Source organism: Toxotes jaculatrix, chromosome 13, assembly GCF_017976425.1.
Source record: "Toxotes jaculatrix isolate fToxJac2 chromosome 13, fToxJac2.pri, whole genome shotgun sequence".
In the NCBI taxonomy this organism is placed as follows: Eukaryota; Metazoa; Chordata; class Actinopteri; family Toxotidae; genus Toxotes; species Toxotes jaculatrix.
Genome location: NC_054406.1, coordinates 17823534 through 17841334, shown reverse-complemented (window position 1 = coordinate 17841334; position 17801 = coordinate 17823534). Strand labels below are relative to the sequence as shown.

Genomic DNA, 17801 nt, shown 5'->3' with positions numbered 1-17801 from the left:
TACTCCCATCACTAAACACATGTAGATCATTTTGTGCCCATGCCATTTTGGTATGTCACATTGTGGTTTTTCTGATTACTTGATTGAACATGTTTGACTCCGTACTTTGAAACAACTCCATTGGTTACATAGACTTCTGCACCCATGTTCATCTGCCTTGCGTATTGTGGAGAAATTAAGTTTGTCTTTCCCAAAAAGGCACTGGAGAAAGCTTTGTTCAGAACAATGACCTGGATGATACACAGGTCATCAGTTTAATGCCTCAGATTTACGAAACTTTTCATTTAGGGATCAAAAAAGGACAACAGCGAATTTCACAAGAGGGTTATTTATTTTAGAAAACTGCTATCTGTGTGTTTCTGGGGTATGCTGTTGACATAGATATTTTCTTCACTTCCAGTTTATGGTAATGTACACACTGCAGATCCAGCAGATTTATTTTGTGGCCATTGTATTCTAGAAACAGATAACAAAATAATAACATACAATCATGTAAACAGACAAAATAAATCACCTCTACCATATATCAGTCATTTCAGATCACAAGCTTATAAAAAAAAAGTATTGCATATGTGTTCAGCTCAACAACATTAAGGGACACAAATATTACATATCTCTGATGTAAAATTGTTTAAACAATGATATGACTTTTGTAAACAACAATTCTTGAAACTGCTTTCTGCCTTTAATGCTGGCCAACAGCATAAGATCTAGCCAAGATTTTTACTTTGTTCTCCTAAGTTAAGACTCATGATGTTGGTGTCTCTCAGGAGACAGCTATGCTGTAGGCTGGGGCTGAACTCTCTTTGCTCACATCTCCGTTGCCACTGTCGACCATCTTTGCCTTTTCCAGGGTAGGCTCTTTGTACGCTGAGTTCTCCTTCCCAGCCAGAGGAGTTCTGGTCATCATGAAGGAGTTTTCTCTCTGGGAGCGAAGTCCTCCTCCGCAGCAGCACTCCCAGAACCTCTTCCCACACAGGTAGAAGATCTCGCAGAGCGTGAGGAAGATGCACACAAAGCTGGTCACCACCATGAAGACGGTGAATATTTTCTTCTCGGTGGGTCTGGGAAACACATGGTCAAAGATGAGCAATAGTATAACATGAAGATTTATTAATTCTTTTAAAGGAATTAACTGTTTTAGTGGAGGACAGCAGGGGCAAGGTTTGGAAATGGAAATTACAAGACCCTTATCATTTAGGACTTCAAGGGAGTCCTTACCTGGCAATGTAGCAGTCCACCACATTTGGACACGGCTCTTCACTGCACTTGACCAGTGGAGGGAAGAAGGTGGCTTCGTAGATGTAGAACAGCAGGAAGACAAACACAGAATCCACTGTTATCTTGAACAGCAAGCTGAAGAAGTAGGTCCACCAGAGACCCCCTCGCTTCTTCCCCGTGTCATCGTATAGTGGGGGGCAGTCTTCTCCGTGCTTCAGCCGGTGTTTACGCTCTCTGTCTTTTCTGTAGGCCACATGGAGAGTCACAAGAAGGGACGGACAGGTGACAAAGATCAGCTGGAGAGCCCAGAGTCGGGTGTAGGAGATGGGGAAGTAGTGGTCGTAGCAGACATTGTGACAACCGGGCTGACGGGTGTTGCAGTCAAAGTCTTTCTGCTCATCGCCCCACACCTTCTCGCAAGCCACCAGGAAAACCAAAAGCCTGAAAATGAAAACGACAGCAAGCCAGATGCGCCCGAACGCCGTTGAGTACTTGTTCACCCCGCTGAGGAGGCCCTCGAGGAAGGCCCAGTTCATGGTGTTGTCTTAGATATCAGGCTGCACCCCCACAAATATTAAAAAAAAAAACCTGAAACACCCCAGAATTTGGCTCACACTCGGCTGAGAGCTCAAATACAGATGGCTTGGACTCGTACTGAGCTGAGCATGTCAGTCACAAAGGCTCTTATTATAGTAGTTATTACTGCTGCCTTCTTGGCACAGGTTGAGGGGCAGGGAGAGATATCAATCAAAGCAAACATACACTCATTCTTCAACTGCAGTCACTAGTGGAAGCGGTGATAGCAAACACCTTGACTAACAGTCAGGAGAGATACAGAGAAAGGCAGAGAGATTGCTGTTCACACCTGAGCCCAGTGCTGTTCAGGGTAAAAGCTGAATTGAAGATGTTTAAAGAAATAGTTCAACATGTTGGTAAATACCCTCATTTGCCTTCTCACAGTACAGGTGCAGGTACAGTCAACAACACGTACCTTTACAAGGTCATTCATAAAAACTCCAGGTCGCTCAGCCGCTCTCCCTGCTTGTTGCCGGCTGTGTTTGTGCATTCTCCAGTCAGAAAATAGTATTTCCACATGGGGTAAAGATGCAGTCCCACCAGCCAGAATCCAGTGTTTTTAGGGATTTGGACAATAGACTGTATAATATGGTTTTGGACAGTCTCTATGGCTGTCTGTGTGAAGATGGGCAATCAAGTCTAAGTATATTATATCACTCAGCAATGGATATTCTCTTTCCAGTGAACAAGCTGTCTGTGAGGTACAAAAATATGAGGACGCAACTGAGGTGTCCATGTCAACAGCCTCGGAGAGGGGGCGGGCATGGTATCCTCCAGGGCCCCTGAGAGCCTGAAGCTGGAGCTTAAATCACTTCAGGGAACCCAAAGCCACAAAAATCTTTATTATTATTATTACCACTTATTTTTTTATTATTATTTATTAAGCTATTAATAGTAATTGGTGTTGTTTGCGTCCTATTCTTGTAACTTCTTCAATAAATGCTTTCAAATGAGACAGGCACCTTATATCTGCATACAGACCACAGCCTGTACAGAAAAGGACAGAACAGCTTATGTGCTGGGTGGTGCTGCGTCAAGGCAGACAGATTTAGTGACATATTTTCCTTTAGCAGGCAAAATAAAAGGATAAACAATTAAAACTGAAAAGACAGTACCGCTAACGCTAAACTAGATATATGTATGGGCATAATTGGTATTTTAATTTCCAAATTATTTCGCTAAAATGCAACCTTTATGGTCATTTTGACGCATTAGGAGTGTTTAAACTGAGCTTTGGTATTTTATAGTAGGTACAGTATAACCGGAAATCATAATTATGATTCTTGCTGGCTTGACGGGTGTCGGGTGAGGGGTCATAAATTGAGACAGACTCCCCACATTTGCATACAGTGTTTCCCCACTGCATAGCTCAAAGACAATATGACCCTGCACCGTTCAGCCGCTGGTCGTTAGTTAACCGTCAGCTCCGGAGTTACTTTCTTCAGCGGGGTCGGGTGGACCGACACTTCCTCTACAGTTTTCACCACCTTCCCCCTCCGTCCAGCCGGCTGCAGCTCTCTCTCTCCACAGCAACGGGAGGTAAGAGCGGTGCTCCGCGGTGGGACAATCCGGTGCTAGCTGTCAGCTAACTTCGCTAGCTAGCGAGCTAACTCGTTAGCAACTGGCTGAGTCCCAGTCCCTCGAGCTAATACACCAAACCGTTTAACCGTAAGGCTTTCGTACAGAGCAGCCCGTCTGAAATACTGACATACTATCAATGTAACCTCCAAAGTTCAAGTTTAAGGTAAGTTGATGACCGACACTGGACAGATCGTAGAGTCAAGTTGGCCAGACTCAATACTTGTTTCCCTAAACCTTCAACATAAAAGCGTATCTATACGTAATTCTTTCAAGATCAGGCTACAGAAATGAAACCAATAGCACCCAGAGAAAGAAACTGTGGTGGAATTTTTATCTCTGAATGTTTTATATATGTAGCTTTTCCTAACGTTTTCAGCGATAAAACAATTGATTGTTAAATTAAGCCTTTATTTAAGCCGATTTGTTACAGCATTTTAGATGTGAAGCTGTTCTGCCTCTCTCTGTTTCATATCATTGTAACTTGAACATTATGGATTCTGTTGTCCTGGCCACATCAAGCAAGGATAACACTGGGGGCTTTCTGGACCATGTGAATGGGAGGTTTCATTATTTCCTTGCATTTTACAGAGTGAATGGTTAATCAGTTAATTGGATAAACTAATCAGGCAGACTCAAATAAACCTAAATGACTGTTAACTGTATACTGTTTTATGTAGTGTGCCGTTGAATATATGATTAACTTTAACAGGAGTCTAAAAATACTAATAACTGGCCACTATATATTGCATATGAATAGTTAACATATATAGATGTGTATAGTACCACCTACTATAAATATAAGGCTTTTTTTATTGATTTTAAATAAGGGACTTGTAACGTGTAACCAGGGACACAACATTCATAGGTTTCTTAAGAAAAGATTCTGTCTGCTCTTCTGAGAATATGATCCGACGCAGAGTATTTATTTATTCAGTCATTCATTCATTCAGTCATTAACAGAAACCAATCGACGTTAAAATTCACAGCATTGTTTGTAGAGAGACCACATTGTGCTTTTATTATGACTGTTACATTGCAGTACTTCCGCTGTGTATTTGACTCGTACTGACGAATTTACAACAAAATAGCAGGCAGCTATCGATGGGAGGTTGGTGCTCAGGGGAACCGATCGGAGTTGACGGTGTTAGCTTAGCCAGCTAACGAGTTATCTGCTGCTGTAGGGTTGCCAGCATGCTAATAGAGGCAGCTTAACCGCAGCACACTGCAGCAAGTCTCTTGTCTTACTCTGTAGAGGTCCAGCCGAGCTGAACTCCGCTGAGCCATGCGACAGTGGTGTGTCCCCGCTGCGACCCCACGCACTGAACCACTCCCGGGGCGCCTGTCTGTGTCACCCCCTCCATCAGGTAAGATAACCTCGATGGCTGACGGGACGCGGTTTTACTTACTTTTGAAAGCCAAAGCCAGCTCCCTGATTTGTTCTGAATCTTTTTGGTTTTGAACAGAAAGAACCCAAACACCAGTGTGGGAAGATTAGCTGTTTTAAGATTACTTTAGCTCTGCTGGGTGTCACTCTGTCCCGTAAACACAAGATCGGAAACTGAATTCTTTGGAAAAAATTGGCAAGTCAACTCCGTCCTGCTTATCAACAAAGGTATACACATGTGACAGTTTTGGACTTGAAGCATCCCAGAAATCCGTGTCCTTCTGGTAAATTCGGCACATGTCTAATTTAACAAGATCAACTTTTTCTAGGTAGGTAGTGCTTCTTGTATCTAACTGCTCTGTATTTCGGTGGAAGTTTGGCTGTGCAAAATCACGAAAAAATACCTATGCCGAATTGAAAAATGTATTATAATAGCTTTGCAAAACATATCAAGTTGTGTTGTCTCAGGAGTCTCACTTTTTCAATTAAGCAAGGTCATGTCAAACTGCTAGATTTTCTAAATGAGTTTAATGCAATATTTACTCTGTACTCCATACAATTAATAAAGTATGTTAGGGCTATGCTGCCTACAGCCCTGCACAGGATAAGCACAGACAGAAAGTTAAAGGATAGATGGCAATGACTAGGCTGAGGGGACCTGATGTTAGGCTATGTATGCCAGGGTGATCTTGCTTTAATTCCACCCTGGACAAATAGAGCAAGGTTAGCCCCAAGTGTCTGTGCCAAGTGTTTTGAAAGGTTGCCAAAATTTTGAATGACCCAAGGGTTCTTCAGAGGAGAATGCAGTCTGTTTGTTTTCCTAAGTTGACTTTTGTAAACCAGCCTCATGTCAGCTCAAAGTTATTTGATATCAACTAAAATAATATAGTTGTTTCCAGTTAAAGTGCTGCAACTGAGACAAAGGAAGTGTAGTGATTGAGTTCAGCTTTGCTTGTCTTTGTGTTTTCATCTATTAATAATCCTTTCATCATTTATCAGTTTGTCTGCAGGTTCTGAAAAAGTCTGCAACATATTATCTAAATTTAAATTCTATCAAAGGTGCTGGGTAGAGATAAATATAGCAGTATATGTCTTAGTAACACTGTGAAGCCTTGGGGTGCTGTTCATCTGGTGAGCAATCAACCCAGCCATGCAGACCTTTGCTATATTCATAAAGCTATGTTTGGTTCATATTCATTTACAAAATGGGTCTTGTGTTTCATTCAGAAAGCCAGTCTCAGGTTCACTTTGGCAAAATTTACACCCCTCATTGTGTATGCAGATGCCAGAATGGAGTGCTGTGAGGTGGAGCCACGCTACACCATCGAACAGATCGACCTCCTGCAGCGCCTGCGTCTGTCCGGCATGACCAAACCTCAGATCATCCACGCTCTGGAGTCCCTGGAGAGGCTCGACCCAGACCACCGCCCGTCGCATTGTGACTCTCACCCGGCTCCGTCCAACAACACCCCCACCACAGCTGCTCCAGCCCCATCCTCATCGTCATCCTCCTCTTCCTCCTCCTCGCTCTCCCTGGCCTCTGCTACCACGCAGACTTCCGGCCTGGATGGCGCCGCGCTGTCCCCCAGCCATAGCTACGAGGCCTCGCCTCCGCCCCTGTACCCTCCCAGCGTAGCAGTTCAGCGGTCGTTCAGTTACGACATGATGGGAGAGGAGGAGTGGGACCTGGAGGAGAAGGTTGAAGAGTACATGAGGTGAGAAGAGAAAGAGGAGCATGGTGGTGCCAATTGTGATGAGAGAGCCAGAGATGAATTAGTGCTGGGTGAGGATGGGTTGAAAAGAAAGACCAAAAGAATAGTAGAGACAAAGAGAGACTATTATAACATCAGATAATGACAGCTACTGTCCCCGGAGGTGCAGACTTGTTCTCCAGAATTTTAGTGGAGTTAATTCAGGTCAGGTGTTTAGGGATGGCTGAAAAAAGAGAAGCATCAGTGAATAAGGTTAGTCAGAGCAAAGGCTTGTGTTTTAACCACAGTGTAATGGTTCTTATGCCATGATGGGGTTTTGCTGCTTTTACAGGAGAGACAGCAACCTGGTGAAGGAAGAGATCAAAACTTTCCTCAACAACCGCAGGATCTCTCAGGCAATCGTAGGCCAAGTTACAGGTACTCTGCTTTCTCTGTCGTTTTCACAAACTCATTACAGCTTATTAAACTGCTGCAGTAGCAGATTATATCCAGTGTCACTCCTGGACGGTTATGAAATGGGCAGAAACGTGGGGGTGGGAATCTCATTCTTCAGTTTAGTTTGGATTCGAACAAGATAACTTGATTTATCAAATAGAAAAAGGGGGCACTATTTTCAGGCTCTTACTCCAGTTCACTGTGTGCCAAACTGTTCACTTGTGTTTTTTTTGTTTTTTTGTCCACTGAATAGAAATATGAAACATAACCAGCTACTAAGCTAACTGACCAAAGTGGGGGTGGATATTTTGAAAAGGGATTCATAGTTTAAGGCATTTCCTTCCCATTCAAACATTCTCTGGTTCCAGTTTCTCAGACGTGAGAATTTTCTCTGTATTAGAAGCATTGTGATTTCTGGAAAACTGTGACGGACATTTTTCACCATTTCGTGGACATTTTTATAAATTGGAAGATTAATCATAACCAACATCATAACTAACTGACAGATAAAATAAATAAAATAGTGCAACCACCCTTATTTCAGTCTTTTTATTTACTATAATAATAAAACATACAGCAGGCTGCAGGGTGTTTGGTTACATAGAGATTTAACTCTACTGAGCTAAATCTGTTTTTCAAGCAGAACACATTGATGTATTTTGAATAATAATAGATGTAACAGTGCTGTATGTAATAAGCAGGCTGGTACTGTTAATGCACTCACAGGGAGGGGCTTGTGTTTTTGCAGCCAAGGCTCAACTTCTTCTCTCTTCCCTGGAAAAGTTATGCATCAGATCTCATGTCCTTAATTAAAGTATTGATATACTGGATTGGCTTCATTAGCTTAACAGGAGTACTCCACAGCTGGCTCACGGCCCATCTCACTAGTACAGATGCTGCTGGTGCACTGTGAAATAAATCAGTGTCTTTAATGTGTTAAGATAACATGTCTCAACCTCATGCACGCAGGCATCAGCCAGAGCTACATCTCCCAGTGGCTGCTGCAACAAGGCCTGGAGATGAGCGACTCCAAACGCAGAGCTTTCTACCGCTGGTACCTGCTGGAGAGGAATAATCCAGGTGAGACGCAGGGCGAGGGTTGTAGAGTCAGGGTGTACAATACGATTATTATCATAGAGCAGATGAGTGGAGTATAGATCATTACCGGGAGGGTGGATGTTAGGTACAGGAAGACTAATTAGGAGATCAGTGGCCTCAAGGCTGAGCATCAGGTTAATGATAATAGATTATAGATAAGATAGTGGAGGGATGAAGGCTTGTATTAAAGAGACATAACATTTCTTGTGTTTCATGAATGTGAACCACTGCTTGCTAACCCTGCCCTTCCATCAGTCCTCCTCTTTATCCCATTCTCTTGCATGGTAAAACCCACACACCTCTAATTCCTCACGCTAACTCCATCCTGGTCCTCGAGGACTGTGAGGTCAAAGAAGGACACGAGAAAAATCTATAATTTCAGAGGAAAGGCAGACGACAAAGGTAGTCCTGTCACAGGAGATGCTAATCAATAATGTTAAGGCTTCTGGTTTGGAAGTGAAACTTTAGTGGGCGAATGCGGTTTGTCTGTACAGGCTAGAGTAACATCTTGGGTTGGTGTTGACCTCTCCATGTCCTAGGATACAGGGATACCTAGAAAAAAAATCTGGTATGGTTTTAAACAGCTGCACCATACCCAATGAGTAGCTGCTAAAGATGCTCCCAGCTTTTATTGGTTTGTGTCACATAGCGTGCATTCACAATAAATCATATCAAAAATTCACCATTTCTACTTTGCCAGTTCTGTAAAATAAACAAAGCGACTGATGCACCATCTGCTGTCCCTGCTGTCCCCCTTCATCGTAATCCTTTATTGTTTTTCCCCACCCACCCAAGCTTTTCCTTAGCTCCTCTGTAGTTCTCAGCCCTGATGCTGGAGGTACTCTGGTGCTGGTTTTCATTCCTACATGGCTAACAAACAAGGCTATTAACAACAGTACTAACATTAACAACGTTTCTCTGCAATGTTTCGGAACCAAAGCGGTCACAGTGCTTTGCTTCTGACGTAGGCTTCTATTGACCTGCCCATCATGAAACTTGAAAGAAGCAGTGTTATCGGTCAAAATTTGAATTGGCAAATGCACTGAAATACACAATAAAGCAGACCTTTGTTTTTAAATTTATTATGACTGAAAATTGCCAGACAGGTCTACAGGATTGTGCCAGTAAACCCACTTAACTTTCAGTCTCCAATGACATTAGCCAAACCTGTCTGTTATCTAATCCCTGGCTGTGGCCTGCCTGACCATTGGTTTTGTCCCGACTGAAGGGCTGAGGTGGAGTGAAAGCCAGCACAGCGTGAGTCCCATGCCCAGGGCCAGGGGAGGGGACAGAGACGGGACGGTAGCAGGGGCAAGTGGCAGCCTCCCCAACCCCAACACCAACCTCAACCCCAACCCTGTGTGGAGCAGGCAGAGAGAGCTGCTGATGCACTTGCTGCCGTGGTACACTGCTGCTGCTGCAGCCGCCCAGGCCCAGCCAGGTAACCCGGCCCTCCCTTCCCTGGCCTCAGCAGCTCGCAGCGGGGAGGGGGGCGCGCATGCACATTAGCTGGCCTGCATGCCATTAAACCCATAGCCACTTTGAGACTGTTGAAATGCTTCCCACGCTGACGAATTGCTTTTCCTTTCTCAGCAGAGATAAACTAGAAGACTGTGCACCTAATGATAAAAATGAAGTGGCTCCATATTATCAAAATCCTCAGTAGCAGCAGGCTCTTGCAGGCTGTTGTACTGGATCAAAGCTGTACCAACTGGCTAACATTAGCTAATTACAGACGTATTGGTATCAGCCTGCGTGACAGCCGATAAATGACAAGAGATCTTCAGTACAGAAATGCCAAAGACGTTTGAAACAGTCTCATCTTTCTGTACTTTGTCAAGTTTATTTTTCAACGGTTCATTGTCCTGCTACTACATTTATTGGTCACAATTGTTTAAAGAAAAAAATTAGGAGAATCTTGAAATCCAAAATGTTTTTTTATATATCATTTTTAAAAAACACTTTACATACCAGCTTCTGCATATATCTCAAAAATCCTCAATCTGTCAAGCTATAGTTACAATGTAGTCGTAAGATATAACTCAAAATCTAAACAAAGTATGTGTGAGTCATGAAGCTTGATTGAGTAAATCACTAGTTTGAAAAGAGCAAAGAATGTAGGATTTAACACAAACTTAGTAATGTATTTACGAACAGCTGGTACAGTTGGACATTTGTTTTTTATTTTTAATGACCATATTTATATGTTATCACACCAAGTTCTCAATATATGATAAATTAATTATTCAGTTATTGTTGAGGAGATGGACAAACACTAGCTGTATCGTTTTAACTAGTTACAGGTCTCTTACTTTCACTGGTTAGTAGTGTCCTTCTCTCCCATATTACCATCATAATGCACAAGGTGAGTTTGGAACAAAGCTAACAGGTGACAGTGCAGCAGTTAGTACTGACATTACACAGGAACTTAAGATCCAGCGTGTGTTCAGCTGGTGCAGCGGCAGCTGGGGTCTAAAAATGATCACTTTCATTGATGTTGCCACAAACAGTTTATTTGTTGCACGTCGTCCTTTCTTTAGGTGCCACCTTATCAATGCGGTCTTTGGTGAAGGAGGAACCTGACTGGAGGACAGGCATCATGTCCACCGACAGAGCAGGGATGGTTGGTGGGCCGCTGAGGCTGCGTAGAGGAAGCCGGTTCACCTGGAGAAAGGAGTGCCAATCAATCATGGAGAGGTGAGTGAGTTTAATTGGACTTTAAAACAGGAGATCTAATAAAAACAGAGTGCTGTGTATGTTTCAGTGCAATTGGAGGCTTGACCTTTAACTTTAGAGCTACAGCTTTAGAGCAGTAAACTCTACTCTGGGACTCGAGGTTTGAACCCTGATAACACTGACTTCCTTCATTCTTGCAACATTAGCAATGAGAAACTGAGTTAAGTGAAGCAGATTTCACTGTAAAATGATCTAAGGCTGGAACCAGCGATTTTTCATATTGATTAATCTGATGCTTATTTTCTTCACTTAATTGTTTAGTCTGTGAAATGTCAAAAAATAGTGAAGAATCACAATTTGCCGCAGGCCAGTGTGACATCTTCTCATTATAGGTTTTGTTCTACTTCATGGCCCAAAGCCTATTATACATATTCAGCTTTCAGTCACACAGGATAAAGAAAAGCAGCAAATCCTCACAATTTGGAAGCTTAAAGCGGCAAATGTTTGACTCTTTTTGCTTGAAAATGACTTAAAGTTTTTATTTTTCTCTTCTTTTCATTACGGTGTGTTTGTGATCAGTTTGTGATGGAAGATGTGGGGTTTTTACTTTTCGATGTTGGGTTTGCTGTAAAAGGCAAACAAATGTCTCACTTAGTTTTGAGTTATATTTTGCACTCAGCTATAAAAAAGCTGATCAAGTCCAACAAAGCTTTCCAGAAATCTTCCATGTGTTTGATGAGTTTGAACACGTCAGTGCTGGAAAGCTCATCCATCGAGTGCTAATGATTGTCATTACCATATGATAGGAATGTAGAATAGCTTGAGGTAAGAGTCAGTATTAATAACCTCCCCAGGCTGAATGTCCTTTCGTGTCTTACTGTTGTGCTGCTTTTTGTGCAGTGCATAATGCAGTTTTTTTTCTATTAGGTGTATTATGTCCCTGCTTCTCTGTAACATATTTGTCCAGACAGAGTCTTCTCGGAGGGATGCAGAGAAAGAGGAGTAGACATTCCTCTGCCCACTGTGTGCGATTGATTTCTCTATTACATGGTTGCTGTAAGTGTAGGGTGCAGACTGGCCACTCGCAGTAATGAGACCACACAGGCCCTCAGACAACACTCACCAGCAGTGCCCCCGGATTACGCAATTCCACTGCAGTGCTGATCCTTATGAGCTAGTTTAGACCCAAGGACGATACAGAGGTGAAGATGATGTGGAGTGTGTGTGTGTGTGTGTGTGTGTGTGTGTGTGTGCGTATGTGTGTGAGACAGAGTGGACAGAATAGGGCAACTTGGAGGGTGAGAGGATAAGAAGACTGGAAAAAATTGATCCCTGTGTGTTTTGTAATGTGAGATAATGATTCTTTTTAAGCCATGCAGGGTCATAACGAAGGCAGACACGAGTAAGGAAAATTTAGAGAAGGGAAAAAAAAAAAGATTTTTTTACCTGGGTATATAAATTTCTGTTTTCACTGAAGAACCTTCATATTTATAGACCCAAGAAGAGACTTAACTATGCAAAGCTTTAATTGCAGAAATGAATCCACTTAATGATTCAGTTAATCTATTCCCTCACAGTGAGGCCGTCTCCTGATGCTTCTCCTCTGTATAAATATTGTCCTTTCTCTCCTCTGGTTCAATACAAAGACTGAAAGTTGATGAGGTGTAAAATTAGGGCGTAACTAGCGCTGCTCAGACTGGTGCCGTCTTCTAATAAACGTGGAGCCTGTGATGCAATATGATTTACCCGTTTCCAATACTGTGGATCTCTCTCTCTCTCTCTCTCTCTCTCTTTACAGTTTCTTCATGGAGAACCAGTATCCAGATGAGGCGAAGCGAGAGGAGATCGCCAGTGCCTGTAACTCTGTCATTCAGAAACCAGGTAGTTTGAGGCGTCTTCACTGTATCGAGGCCTGCTCCTGTCAGGAATGACCCAGGGCAACTGCTAAAAATAGCTCAGACAGCGTCTGCTTTCCCACTTCAAATTAAAATGGCTTTCTGCGCACTTGATTAGAATTAGCGCTGGTTAATTGATTAGTCAGTCAGTAGATGATTAATCAAAGACCATTTATTTAAGTAAAAATACCAGACGTTTGTTGTTTATAGCTCATAAAATGAAAGGTGTGCTGCAGTTCTTTGCCTCATATCAGTGTAAATATTGTGCTCTCAGACTGTGGAGCAGACTATATATGCACTTTTACCACATTAGACTCTGGAATTTGGTCATTTGTGATTTTATTTCACATTGATATACTTTAATACATAAGATAGGTTGATTGAGGTCAGCAGTTGCATTACCGTGATGTTTTTTTTTGTTCCTTTGCTCAGGCTGTAAGCTGTCTGAGTTTGAGCGTGTGACGGCGTTGAAGGTGTATAACTGGTTTGCCAACCGCCGGAAGGAGATGAAGAGGAGAGCTAATATCGGTGAGGACCTGAGAACAGTAGGTGGATTCATAGGAGGAAGCCTTTGACCATGTTTGCCTCCATCTGTGGACGCTGAGCAATTTATAGGCACATTTATACTCTCTGTGTTTCCTTGTCTAATACAACTAGAGGCTGCCATTTTGGAAAGCCACGGAATTGAGGTGCCAAGTCCAAGCTGCCACTCAAATGGTGAGGAGGGAGAGATGCAAGAGTTTGCAGATCAGGTGACTCATCGATTCTCAGAGCAAGTAAGTCCACATAGAGCCACTGAACCACAACAATAAAAAAACAGACACCTAGTAGTAAGATTCATATGCCCTGATCATGGTACTGTTATACTGCTACTTCAAGCTGTTTTTGGCATCAAGAAACTTTTTCTGAAAGAAGCTCACATGTCATTTTGGTTGTACATGTTCTAGGACGGCTACAGCTTTAATTTGAACAGAAACATGTAACATGAAACACTATTGCTGTAGTATTTGGGCTAATGCTCCATTGGCCTTTATCATGATGGATATTTTGAAGTGTCACAGAAGGAAAAGCATCACGAACTATGTAGATAAACCTCACGTAACAGCACATTTTTTTGGAGACAAATTTAACAATTGATACAACATACATTTGCATTCATGTGATGCAGTTATACAGGTATAGCTTCTAAAAAGATGTTCTATGAAAAAAATGGAGTCAACATTTACCTCTGGTGAGTAAACACCTAACTAACTAACAATGATGGCCTTATTCTATTTAGGTGTGGCAGTAAGCCATGTTAGAGAGATGGCATGTACAAAAAAAGGACCCCAGCAGCGGTTTGCATGAAAACAGTGCAGCCATAATACATGTGTTTGATCACCTGTAACTGTGAATATCTGCCAGGAGAACTGTCTGTAGCTGAAACACAGAGTTCTTCTGTATTTCTGCTCAAAGTCTGTTGAGGGTGTGCTTTAAATTTGTCTGCCAATGATGTTATTGGCATCACTGCACGCGCGTTATGTTTTAGCCAAGTCAGTGGTAGGTGGTTGTAAGAGCCAGAGGTTACTACACTGAGTACAAATTGAAAAATTGCCAGAGGTCACAGGGGGGCCACAGCGGAAACTCACACCAGCTGGCCACCAGCTTACGTTGGCAATGAAAGAGCCCACTGAAATCCATGCTCATATATCTACTGTACATCTCCCCACAGGAAGACACATCTTCCCAGAGGACTGTCGACCAACAAGACTCGTCCTCATTGGCTGCTACAGAGGTGGCAGCTCTGCCAAGCCCCACCCCTCAGGTCCTGGAGCAGAAAGAGGAGGATTCAAAAAGGGAGACTGTGGATGAGGAGTGACCAAAGCCAGTGTAGTCTGGATCCTCATGTTTGAATTTTAATCAGATGAAATAATTAAAACAATAAGTGTCTCCACCTCCATCCATATAGGGCCTTTGGGGCCTGTGACACCCAAAAATCAAAGGGAGAGGGTGCTGAAGCTCGCTGAGGTGCCTCTGATGGTAAGGAGGCCACTGTATTTATCAACAGTAATCCTGCTTATATTAACGGCAATATACAGTATATATATATATATAAATATATATAAATATATATCAATATATAGTGCATTCCAAGATGGTATTAAAAAGGCTAAATACCTTAGAGGGAGAATTATGTAAAAGGATACCTCGCCCATTTTAAGCTAAGCCTTTTCTCTTTCCTTTGCTACCTGCCTTCTTTGAGCTGTTTTCAGAGTGGTTGTTTGATGGACTGTGGTGACATGAACGTGCTGAGCCTGCAGGTCAGGTTGTGCTCGGTGGTGGGGATAAAGTACGGCGTCAAGGATCTGGCTTGTGGTGACACGAATGCCCTCTGCTCGCTTGAATGTCTCCGACCACCCCGTTTGCTTCATAAGACTCTGACCTCAATCGGTCGATTGATTAAATCAGTCGATCAGTCAACGAGTGCTGTTGCTATCAAATCCGTAAAGCCCTGAGGGACAACTGGAATCTCAGGTAATCCCAAAAATGGTGGATAAAGACAGTGAAGGGTTGCACCAGGTTTCTTTCGTGTCTTAACATATGCTTTGTTTTCTTCATCTTAACTGTATTTAACCAAAACAGGATGTGTTATTTATACCTTTTTATATTAGCGAAACAAGCCTAGGACGATATATATCATAGTATCTCTTTGTCATCTTTGTTATAGCGAATGCTGCTCTTTGGTCATTTTTGTAGTCTACCCTCATTTCTGAATCAGTCTCAAACCTCAGCTCAGCCAGTGAAGCTAGACTAGTTACATAAGTCTACTCTGATTTTTTTTCTTTATTTTTTCTTTTTTTTTTTAACGTTTGAAAGAACGCTAAAACAAATGTGATCAAAAGTCATAATGCGTTGGCCTACATGCTACAAGCACCTTCTCTCCTATTGGAATAAGCTAAAGCTTAAGCTAATGTAAGTTTATATGACTTCAAAGCTGCACTTCAAAGTGGATCTCACTATAATGGGAAGAGGGGACGATACAGACTCTACCTGCATTTGGGCCTAGACATGTACATAACCCAGAAAATATACACGTCTATGGGTGCTTTCCTTCAGATTACAGTAGCAGTATATAGAAACTGTTATTTGTTAAACTTGAAATATGAATAGCTGACTTAAACTCTGCATTATGTAGTCCCTTATATTCAGTGGCCCAAGGCCTTTGGGAGTTTACTCCCTAAAAGTTCATGAAATGGACAAAGACGCTTGTTCTCAAATGGCCCCCCGACAGGGAGCCACCATGTTACCTCCTATTGCCAAAGCTATGCCAAGGTAGAGATGAGCTCCAGTCGCCTGTGCTTACAGGAACAGGACATGACACAGTCACAACACTATAGATATACAGTATGTAATAGATGTTTATTTGCTCAGTACAACACTAGCCAACTCTAGCTTACCTCAGAATAACTGTGTGTCATGAATGTGTTACAGGCTGACTGTCAGAAAACACTGGCAGCAGCTGTTATTGTGACTGTTTATGATATGGACAGTGTTATGTAGCATTTATGACAGTGGGGTTTGCCCTGTGTTGTTAATGTATACTCACCTCAGACAGTTCAGTCGTCCAGCTTTGGACAGGAACCCCAAAGCTGCACGCTGTTTGGGATTAATATGCTCCTCTCTATCTGCTTTTATCTGACAACCAGAAAACAATAACAATAATAAAACTGTAAACAATCAGTGTGTTATGTCTGGATTTATTTTTGAGTGATTGCAGGAACATTCAGCTGGTGTCAAGATGATGAGACTTGATTCAGGCTAATTCCTGAAAGAAGTCAGTGCCTCATCCTTCCAGAAGATGACAGGTAGAACTGAATCATTCATTTAATAAATTATCAGTTATATATCCGACATTGTTTTAAAATTCAATTCTAGACCAACTGATTTGTTGCAGTGAAATCTCTGCTGTTTTCTAATGTATTCGGTGCTGGTTTCAGGAGAAGTGCCAGCGCTGTGTGATCATATCTGGTGAAGCAGAAGCTCAGCTGATAACTGTGCGGCAGCTCAACAACAGGGTGAGCGATTCTGTGACCTCTGTGTGCTGGAGTCTGAGCAGGTGCTATTTTTGCCTCCTTCCAATCCTGCGTAGACTGTCTGCATTACTGCTCCATGAGCTCATAGGAAACATGGGAACTGATTTCTGATGTGTTATACATGGAAGCATGGCTCATTTCAATCCATGCTCATTTCCTTCCTGTTTTCTGTGTAATAATAAAACATCAGCATTTAACTCATTTATGTCAGTAGCCAGTGTCCGTGTTAGCCTTCCCAAATTAATATGTTTTGAACAAAAAAACTTGTCAAATTTCTGAAATTTAGCCCAACTGTAACTAAATAGCCAGATTTTTACAAAGTGGTTGAAGCTAACTTCTCAACACAAGATGGCAGCATTGTCTCTGATGTAGAAATCAAAGACACGTTTGCCAAGGCAAGAATATAAGTGACGGTGGAGACAATGAGCTGATCAGAATCAGGACTCAGTTAAATCTGTGCTCACATTTAGCTGAGACACAGCACATCAGGCTGAATGTTAAAAAAAAAATGTTGAACTAGAGGAGGAGGCGGTACAAGTACAATGAATACACAAAAATATGAAATGTTATTACAGTTCTGCTCTGTGTTGGTTTGTATGAGTTTCTGATCAGACAGATACTGTTTCCTCCTTAACTGTCATATGTTTGCATTGAAAATGAAATGACTAATTATTTCTAAATAGTTTGCCTTATACCATCTATTAGAATCTAATCTAATCTTTTTCTGTCTCTGTTTCCACCACATCACTGTCATGAAATGTTGTAGATACAATCGACTGGCTCTTTTCCACAGTTACCGCTGTGAAGTTTTTGTGCGTGTTTTGCTTACACATCAGCCACTAAGGTGTTTCCCTCGCGCTGTGCAGTGTAATCTGCAGATTAGTGAAGGGCATGTTATGAGCTGAATCTCCTCCAAGTTGTGTTGTATAATCAGTTCCAGAGCCAATGTCAACCACCACAAGAGATAAAACACTTGTCGCCATCTATCAACTGAAAAAGCCATTACAGAGATGTGGATGCAAAAATGAAACCCAAGCAGTGTTTATGTCAGACAGGAGCAGTTTTTGTGAAAGGTACAATTATCAGTGCAAATGTAGCTGCAAGCAGCATCCGAGCACTGGTGTTTTCACACATATGAACTGGATTGAAC

The 17801-nt window shown here is 42.2% G+C and overlaps 2 protein-coding genes across 4 annotated transcripts; one reads left to right on the top strand and one right to left on the bottom strand.

Moving 5' to 3' along the window:
• Nucleotides 1-324: 324 nt before the first annotated feature.
• On the bottom strand, nucleotides 325-3139 carry LOC121191802 (gap junction beta-4 protein-like). The gene is made up of 2 exons (XM_041053234.1): nucleotides 1222-3139; nucleotides 325-1064 (listed from the first exon to the last, which is right to left on the bottom strand). Exons 1-2 carry the CDS (start codon nucleotides 1755-1757, stop codon nucleotides 767-769), a joined length of 834 nt encoding a protein of 277 aa, XP_040909168.1. The 5' UTR covers nucleotides 1758-3139; the 3' UTR covers nucleotides 325-766.
• Nucleotides 3140-3156: 17 nt separating this feature from the next.
• Nucleotides 3157-16270, top strand: zgc:91944 (uncharacterized protein LOC436941 homolog). Of its 3 annotated transcripts, none has more exons than XM_041053231.1 (11): nucleotides 3157-3336; nucleotides 4631-4742; nucleotides 6045-6477; nucleotides 6806-6891; nucleotides 7879-7989; nucleotides 9236-9448; nucleotides 10548-10704; nucleotides 12482-12564; nucleotides 13011-13106; nucleotides 13236-13354; nucleotides 14290-16270. In XM_041053231.1, the coding sequence occupies exons 2-11, from the start codon at nucleotides 4661-4663 to the stop codon at nucleotides 14434-14436; spliced, it is 1527 nt and encodes a 508-aa protein (XP_040909165.1). In that variant the 5' UTR covers nucleotides 3157-3336; nucleotides 4631-4660; the 3' UTR covers nucleotides 14437-16270. The 3 variants fall into 3 exon arrangements, with proteins under 3 accessions (XP_040909165.1, XP_040909167.1, XP_040909166.1); XM_041053232.1 differs by lacking the exon at nucleotides 3157-3336 and adding an exon at nucleotides 3465-3541; XM_041053233.1 differs by lacking the exon at nucleotides 9236-9448.
• Nucleotides 16271-17801: the final 1531 nt, after the last annotated feature.

Excerpts from the sequence above, each read along its gene's own strand:
- LOC121191802 (XM_041053234.1), bottom strand. The coding sequence starts at position 1,757 with ATGAACTGGGCCTTCCTCGAGGGCCTCCTCAGCGGGGTGAACAAGTAC. Across the intron at positions 1,065-1,221 it reads GTGGACTGCTACATTGCCAG|ACCCACCGAGAAGAAAATAT; the intron begins GTAAGGACTCCC and ends TGTGTTTCCCAG.
- zgc:91944 (XM_041053231.1), top strand. The coding sequence starts at position 4,661 with ATGCGACAGTGGTGTGTCCCCGCTGCGACCCCACGCACTGAACCACTC. Across the intron at positions 7,990-9,235 it reads GCTGGAGAGGAATAATCCAG|GGCTGAGGTGGAGTGAAAGC; the intron begins GTGAGACGCAGG and ends TCCCGACTGAAG. Across the intron at positions 9,449-10,547 it reads AGCCGCCCAGGCCCAGCCAG|GTGCCACCTTATCAATGCGG; the intron begins GTAACCCGGCCC and ends TCCTTTCTTTAG.